Raw genomic sequence first — 9,604 nt, forward strand, 5'->3', positions numbered from 1 at the left:
CTACCTCGATTAAGAAGCATCGTTCTAATAACCCTGATATAAATCTTTCCATACTTTGTTCTGGCAACGTGAAATAAGAAATCCGAAACGACCCCATCCCCCTCGTGGATATCACTCTCCGCCAAAATTTCCTTCAACGCCTCCACCCGCTCTTCCGGCGTGCTCTCGTCGCAAGACGATTTGCTTTCCAGACACTCGACCACACTGAGATCCTCCCATAATTCCGATGAATCATCCTCGAATTTTCTCGAGGATTCAACGTCGAGGAAACCGGAAGTGTCCAAGCCGGCGTACGACACGCTCAAAGCTAAATTGGCGAATGTTGGGGTTCGCGGGGAGCTTATTTCCAATTTCCAAGAAGAATGATTCCCGTGTTTTTCTAACTTTTCGAAACAAGCTTGCGACGCATTCGCCTCTACGGGACCGATCGCCTCGTTATTTCCAACGATGGAATATTCGTTTAAAACTTCCGACGGATCCTCGCTCATTCCCTTCCAATCTTCCCCCTCCACCGCCTCAATTCCCTTCGACGAACGTTCGTTGTCCCCGGGATAATCTTCAATTTCCAAAGAGGAATCTTTCAAATTCCATATAGCCTGTAAATTAGGATATCCAGCCACGTTTTTCTCACTTTCCCACGAACAACTTCCCTCGACATTGATACATTCCGAAGAACTTTCGCTGCTTCTCGAAAGAAAATTATCGTGAGAAATTTCGATCGTTCGCAATGACGAATCCCTCTGGGAAGATAGCTTTCCCGGCTGCTCGACAATCGTGACTTCTTGTGCGCGGCACCTGGACAAATTTTTAATCGATCCCCGATTAATTGGCACACTTTCAATTTTCTTAATCGTATCATCCTTCTTCGTTTCTTCCCCTTGATATCTTTTTCTTGTTCCTGCGCACGAAGATCCTTCAAACTTATCGCTCAATTTCTTCCAATATTCTTCCCGACCGTGCTCGTTACTCATGTCCCCATAATCAAATGCTCGATCTCTAAACGATCGAGGCTCACACACTTCTGTTCATAAAAACACTGCACACATCACTCTATTTTGTCCTTCTTTTAACCTTTACGATTAACTTAATTTTTTCTAATTTCTCTTTTCACTCGTTTTCGACCGTCAATATATCTGGATCGTTAGGAACGATATATTATACCGTATATAAAAATAATCAAAATTAAATAATGAATTTTCGTGAAATAATGTTAATTTTTTCTATAAGTAATATCTATTGATTTGTATAAAATTATTGTACAAATTGAAATATTTTCTAGAGTGAAAATTATTTATTTATCACTTTATCAAAATAAATAAAATACGCATCTTTTAAAAAGAGAGATTGAAAATAGATCGAGGGATTTCTTTAAAAATTTAGATCGATAAGAAAACAATCGATTGAAAGTTCCAATGTGTCGATTAATTGATAACATCTATATAAGCCAATAATAAAATCAATAACTTATTGCGAATCGAATATATATAATTTTTATGATCGTGATAGAATTAATTTCGATATGATACGAGGTTATGATAATAATAAAATAATAATAAGAGTAATAAAATAATAATAAGAGTTAATAATAGTAAGTAATAAAAGTAATAAAAGTAAGTAATAAAAGTAAGAGAATTTTATATATTGTTGTAATAAAATTAAAAAATTAAAAAATTTTTCGAGATAAATTTCTTACATAATGAGAGATAAATTTCTTATATAATGCGAAGGACAAAAAATTAAAATTTGAGAGACAAAACAGATCATATGATTTTTATCGATGATTACTATTCTATTAATTTATTAAAAATTACTAATGAATTAAATTAATTATATAAAGAATATAATATTGGTACGGATTTTATAACAAATTTTATATATTTTTGCAATTCTAAAAAAAAAAAAAAATTGAACGCAAAATTATATAACGCAAAATTTTTATGTATGTTGATTAATTACGATCCATCGATTAAAATGAAAGCAATGAATTGATGTGAAAAAATTCTGCCAAAGAGTTTCGAAAACAATAAACCATTATCGTATTTTTTTCTGGGTAGTACTTAATTCGCAGATTATTTCTATGAGAAAGCGTTGAACTATAAGAAAAGAAATACCTAAAGAATTATATAGCTTTTCTTTAATAAAAGAGACTTGAGTATTTAATTATTATTACATAATTTTATGGGAAAAGTGAATATAAAATTTGAAAAATTCATTTATTATTATTTAATAATGAATCGAATTATCGATTAAATCATTTTCTCTATTGTATTTTCAATTTTTACTGCTATAAAAAAATATTTATAAGATTGAGACATGAACGTTAAACAACTCTATTTTTTTTTTAAAGTACTTAATATTTTATATATTTAAAATATAAATAAAAACAAGCTTATTGTTATTTTATATTATTACATTAAACATGTGTTCATCAAATATAATTGACGTGAAAGTAAGAATGTTATTTTCATGATAGAACGTAACGATTCATATCGTAATGTATATTAAAGTTTTTCTTTATAAAAATGTTTAAATACGTAAAATAATCGGAGCGAAAGAATACGTTTATTAATACAACTAACAATACGTTATATTTCCACTTAAGCACTCAAATCACGAAAATGACCTCCATATTCGTGAAGCATTTTAATAAATTGCACAATTATTAATCTTATTTAAAAAATATTTTATCATCTATAATACTTATCCAATGATTTTTCTTCTTTTTCTTTTTTTCTTCAATAAATAAAAAAATAAAAAATTATAATTGATACTTACTACTTTAAATCATAATATAATATGTTTTAGCTTTTTTAATATCACTTATTATTTATTGTTTTTCAAACTTTATGCGCATAATAATTAAATATATGCATAAAAATTATTTAAAATAAATTTGTAATTGTAATTAAATTTTATAAAGGAAATAATTTTTAATCAAAATTAAATATAAATAAAAAAAAATATCTTTGAAATCTGTTATGTTAATAGTGATTTGTTTACGGAGATAAAAATGTCTCAATCTTATATAATATTGATAATATCGCTATAGATAATAAATTTGCTGCAGAGTAAATTTTTTAATTAAAATTTAAAAATTTAAAACTGTAAAGCAAAAATATTTCAAATAAAAAGTTTTAAAAGTAAGATATATTATTATGAAATCGATGTATAAAAAAATTATTATTTATATTATAATAATACTGAATTTGAACTTGATTTAACTCGTAATTTTACTATAGATATTGACGAAAATTAACATAATTTTTTATAAATTTATGTTAATTTTTATTGTAAAATTTAAATAAAATATGTTATTTTACGAACCTAACCTAATTCAATCCAAATGTGTTTTAGAATCCACATTTGTAAAATATTTTTCATTACATAATTAAATTTTAGAAAAGACATTTTTTAAAATATATTCTCTAAAATTTTAATAAATCACTATTAAAAAAGTATATATTAATTTATCTCATCAATTAAATAAAAATATTACTTTTATATCATCTTAACCTAACCTAATCATATATCACTTCACATATCTTTTAGTATTTTAATCTTTAAAAAATTCTCTAAATTAAATCGGAAAATTATTTTCTATATTCTCGTACACAAACACAAGATATTTTATTATAAAAGATAAATAAAAATTTGATAATGATAACATTTTTAATATAAAAATATAAAATTAACGAAATATTCTATTCACATATTTAACATTATTAATTCTTATAACAGTAGCACACATTAATATTATATTTTGTAACAAATTTCTAATTTTAATTTTTAATTTTTTTACGAAAATTATTAATAAACAAAATATCTTGAATTTTCACTGCAACATTATTTCACGAAAAATATTTATGATACAAATCAAATTTATGTATGAAATTATATAAAAATATTATATGTTGTAATAAATAAAAAAAAAATCTACGCGATAGATTTTGAATTATACATCATGAGTAAAAATTTATAAAAAAAGAAAAAGAAAATGTATTATAACACTTCACTTATAATTGTCACTTTACAAGATTTAAATCACTTTTAGAGTCTTTGATAAATATAACATAAACATAATATGTTATTTTGATTAATAAAAGATTAGACAATTCTTTTTTATTTTTTTTTTTTCTTTTTTTTTTTTAATATATACACAATATAACAATGGAGACGCAGAACGTCCTTCCAACGTGGAGGACGAGCGGCGACTAAAATACACTATGGACTATGGAAGTTCCAGCAGCACTGCTGGGTCAAGCGCTCTGATTGGTTGAGGACTCTTCCGGAAAATTGTTATGATTGGATATTCAAGAAAAGAGCGCCTAATTACATGACTCACAAAATATAATATAAATTATCACAAAAATATAAAATATTTTATATAAGAAAAAAATATATTTTAAGATATAAATATTATCTTTTTTTTATTTAAAATAGATAAAAAAATAGAAATATTTCAAATTTTGTAATACGAATTATAAAATACACTATTATAATCATATAATTTTTTAACATGATTTAGAAATAGAAAAATATACGTTTATATATGAAATATTAGACTATTGATTTAAAAAAAAAAAGAAATATATATATATATATTTTAATTAAGAAAATCTAATAAAATTTATTTATTAAAAATTAATATTATGATATAAAAAAACGATGAATGGAGAGAGGATAATTCTTTAAATCAAAATTCTTTTGATTATAAGCAAAAACTTGAAAAACAGAACAGAAAATAAAGTATTCAAACAATAAAACAATAAAACATTCAAGAATATTATCGCAATTTAACGATAACAAATGAACGATAAAGGTAAAAATTTATCGTTTAAATTGTTAGCTTATCGATAAAAAAAATAAAATGACTAAAATGTGATTTATAATGACAATAAATAACTACAATTTTCTATGAGAAATTCTGAGATATTTGAAAATTAAGAGTTAAATCGCGTTCATTTTCTGATTACAAATCGTTTTTAACGTTACATTACACTCATAAAAAATATATGAATTTATTATATTATTTATTATATTATATTATGAATTTAATTAATATTATATTATTATATCATCATATACCAAATATATCATTATATTACCAAATTTTATACAAAATAATAATGATAAATTATACTTACCAATATAAAGTGAGACTTGTCTAATGTATACATTTTTATATAGAGAAATAGTGAAGAAATAATAAAAGCAAGATGATATAAATAATTACTTACTAAAGTAATTAAGAGTCTCCCGGATTTGGTCCGGCGATAATTTCAAATCAGTGTCGACAGATTTTAGGGCCGGTGATGGAATGAACCAATCAGCGTTTTCGTATCCTATAAATAATAAATAATAAATAATATCATAATGATGAAAAATTATAATTTAAAATTTAGATGTAAACAGATGCAATGTTATTGAGATAAAATAATGTAATAAAAAAACAATTACCAATTTAGAAACAAAAATTGTAAAAAATATTTTTTTTACTAATCAATAATAATTTTCAATATTCTTCTAAATATAATTATTGAATGTTTACTTCTAATTTACATAACGTATATAATTGAAACAATCAACACCGTTGTTTCAAAATATTATGCATATATTAAATATGCGTATAAAGAGTTTGAAAAACAATTCATGAAAAAGAAACTAAAAAATTTCTTATCAAAATTTTGCAATATGTATATTTATTTTTTATGCATTTTGTAGTAACTTTTAAGTTATATTTAATGTAATTAAACTTTTTATATCTTTTTGTATTGTATTTTTTACAATATTATTGCATATATAAATTATATTAAATAATTTAAATACTTTTGTTTACAACTTTATCTATCATAAAGATTTTTTTCTTTCACATGAATATATTCGTGAAAATATAAATTTAAATATCATTTGATTTAACATATTTAATATGCTGAATGATATACATATCTTATGTCCTATTTACTTATTTATTTATTTATTTATATTTACCTTGGAATTGAGTAAGAGTGTCAGCTCGCAAACGGTACCTAGGTATTTGTTCTTCTAGCAAACTGATGATCTCAACTTCTGGTAATTCACCTCCACTGCAGACTTCTACAATAGATTTGATTTCATATTTATATTATTGATATTAATTTATTTTAATAAATTCAATAATTCTATTTTTCATAAAAAATACTCTTAAAATTTTGTTTTTCCATACTTTGTTCTTAATATTAAATTTTCATTGTCAATAATTAATTTTATATATCACATGTAAATTTTTAATATTTAAGAATTATTATGTAGTAGTATTTATTTAGTGAAATATTTATTTTTAATTTTACCGTCAATTAAAAATTCTTCCATTTTATCTTTTTGTTATATCGTTTTCACAAAATACATTTACAATTATTTCCTTTAATGTTTTACAATATGTTTATGAGTTTTATAACTTTCGTTAAGTATTAATTTCTTTAAAAATTATTCGATTGGAAAATTTTGAAAAGAAAAAAAAAAAAAAGAAATTTAACATGAATATTTATGTATTTATGTGTTGTATTTATTATATTTATTAATCTGTTCGAAGCGAAAATATTGAAAGAAATGAAATTGCGAAGTAACAAAAGAATTTTCATTGTCAACGAGAACTGTAATTTGAGAAACACTGGCGTAATCGATTCTACTGCATATTGTCAAGCTAAATTAACTAGAAATACAAAGCCACTTATACCAATCTGATAGACAACTATGCTTGCTAGCAATAATGTGCGTAATTAATAGAGTGAATGATTTTTTCGATTATTTTTTTATATATCGATATAATAATCAATGCATCTTTTTTAATATGATTCAGTACGATTCAAATTAAGAAGAAACTTTCAAATTCTGTTTCAATGGTATTAATGCAGGTAAATATAAAAATTAAAAAAAATGATCTTCAATCTCAAATACATGTGCCTTATGTGTAATCTGAAAATGAATTAAATAATGGATTAATCATTAATGACATGATAAATATAGATATAGTTTATATATATTATTATGAAAGTTTGTAATTTTTTATGATTTATAATACAAATATGTTTATATATCTGATTGTTTTTTATGTAATAAGTTATTATAATAAAGTTTAATATAATTATACTAATTATAAATTTACAATTATTTCAATTGAAAACATTTATTTTTAATAATTCCATTTTTGATAATATATTTAAGATATTTAAATATGTACTGTATGTAAAATATTAATTAATATAAATAATTGAATATATGATTTATTAATTACGATTTTTTATATATTTCAAATATATTTTCTTCTAAATTATATAAAATATAGAAAATTATATATTAATTTTGATCATAGAAAAATACTTTTCATTTTATAAGAAAAGAAAAATAAAGTAACATTTATCACTATACTTTAATTTTTGAAAATACTTATAAGTTTATGTAATGTTGCTAGTGCTGCCATCTAGTGGCACCATCGTGAAATAAAATATGTATTCAATCTCATTCGATAACATAGCTATCATTTATATCGTATAACGAGAATTTTTCAAAATTTTTTTATAAAACAAAATATACAAATTTAAGATTGATTAAAATAATATTATTGGAAAGAGAAAATTGAAATGAATGCTTTACAAAATTTCGTACCACTTCTCCATTTGTTAAGAATGCCTTCCTTTTTTTCAAGAATTTTTTTAAGTTTTGCAGGGCCATTGGGCCGATTAAGTTCACTGCTACCTAAGTACATAATCTTTAATTCCAATCAATTAATTTCAACTCATTTTATTTATGGTTTTTTTATATTTTCTTGTTTATTTATATTTGAAATTTTTTTATCACATATATCGTATTATTATTTATTTACTCACACATATAAATTATTAACATATTTATATCATTTTTACATTTATTTAAAAGTTCAGTCTGTTACAAGTATTATTTTATCTATAACGAATATACTATAAATATATTACTAGGAATGACATAACTATATAAATAACGAATGACATAACTATATAAACATTAAATAGAGAACTTTCATAATACGGAAAAAATTTTGTTTTTTCACTATAAATATAAAAAAAAAAAAAAAAAAAAAAAAAATTGACAAAGAAACACGTATAACATTAATATATAAACATTAATAAAATCGAACACGCGCACATAATCATAATTATAATTTTATAATTGATAGTTATAAATATTATTTGTAATTCCACAAAACACTTTTAACATTTTCAGAAGAGAATTATCAAAATTTTGTACCACAACCGATAATTTACTTTTTACGTAGATATTACATTGTTACATAAAAGAAAAAAGAAAAAAAAAAAAAAAAAAAAAAAAAAAAAGGAAAGAGAAAAAGAAAATTAGTGAAATCAGAATTCTGGACAGCCGAGGAAACGATCACACGGATTCGCGAGTCGGGTTAGATCTTAGCGCTTAGACAGACGGAACAAAATAGCACAAATCTATTGGCTTGTAGCCAATCTCGTTTCTTTACGAACTCCAAATATATCAATCGAAAAAAAGATCGATTTCCATAAGTTTTTACTCTCGATAGTTTCATTCTTACTTTTTTTTATTTCATCTCAATGATAATTCTATGATTCAGACAATAATCAAAAACGTGTTGAATCTAAAATTTAAAAATCAAATTTTTATTAAACATCTGAAAAAATGATGTTTACACATTTTAAATATAATTTTCGGAAGTTTTATTTATAATAAAAAAAATAATTTTTTTTTTTATTATTATTATCACTATATAAATAAAATAATTGAAATCAATTCAAATAGTTTCGAGTTTTAAAGTTCAAAATTATTTTTCAACCATCTTCTTGCAATAATTTATGCAAGAAAGGTTGAACTTCGTATTGGAAGATCAAAATTTTTCATTCTATTTTTATATATCGATTTAAACGAATAAAATTAAAAATATCTCTCTCTTGCTCCTCCTTGACCTCTTTTAAGGTTGAAATTAAATGAGAAGAAATTTTATCTTTTAATCAGTTCATTCAGCGATGAATTAATTAATATAATTCAATATTATAAATAAATAGATTTTAAGTACATTAAGGAGAACGTTAAGTGATCAATCCTTTATAGGTCGGTTATTTTTGAAGTCACGTAACAAAGTATGTTGGTTATTTCGGCATCACCGTCAGAATTGTAAAATTATCTCATCAGCTGATTCAAAACACCGTATCCGTTTCAGATATTCAAAACATTGGTTAACGATCATCGTAACTTGCCTCGAATTAATATCACATCGAATTCAAATTTTTCAAATCTTTTTTCCAGATCTATGTTAAAACCCATAAAAAAAATTCGTTCGTAAGATAAAATCGATATATAAAAATTTCTTTATCATCGTCGTTATCATAAATCGTTTCTTCACACATATAGAAATATGTAATATCGTTGGTCAATTTTTTTTTTTTCAAACAAAGATTTATTATACGTAGTTCGACGATAAGAAATATTATACGAATGATTATAATGAAAAAATAGATAACGATGACAAAGACAATGATGGTGATGATAGTAATGATGATGATGATGATGATGATGATGATGATGATGATGATGATGATGATGATGATGATGA

General features: G+C 23.2%; 1 protein-coding gene across 2 annotated transcripts in view; it reads right to left on the bottom strand.

Annotated features, from left to right (window-relative positions):
- The window catches only part of LOC102678422 (trafficking kinesin-binding protein milt), a 30,294-nt gene that overhangs the window by 12,349 nt on the left and 8,341 nt on the right, over window positions 1-9,604 (bottom strand). The window contains exons 5-6 of one of the 2 annotated variants that reach the window (XM_006624016.2): window positions 5,989-6,093; window positions 5,238-5,342 (exon numbers count right to left, since the gene is read on the bottom strand). In XM_006624016.2, the coding sequence (XP_006624079.1) occupies window positions 5,238-5,342; window positions 5,989-6,093 (210 nt within the window). Of the gene's footprint in view, window positions 1-4; window positions 1,109-5,237; window positions 5,343-5,988; window positions 6,094-9,604 lie in introns of those variants that run through there. The other variant, XM_006624015.2, reaches the window with a different exon arrangement.

Source organism: Apis dorsata, unplaced genomic scaffold (genome assembly GCF_000469605.1).
Source record: "Apis dorsata unplaced genomic scaffold, Apis dorsata 1.3 scaffold_983, whole genome shotgun sequence".
Taxonomy (NCBI): Eukaryota; Metazoa; Arthropoda; class Insecta; order Hymenoptera; family Apidae; genus Apis; species Apis dorsata.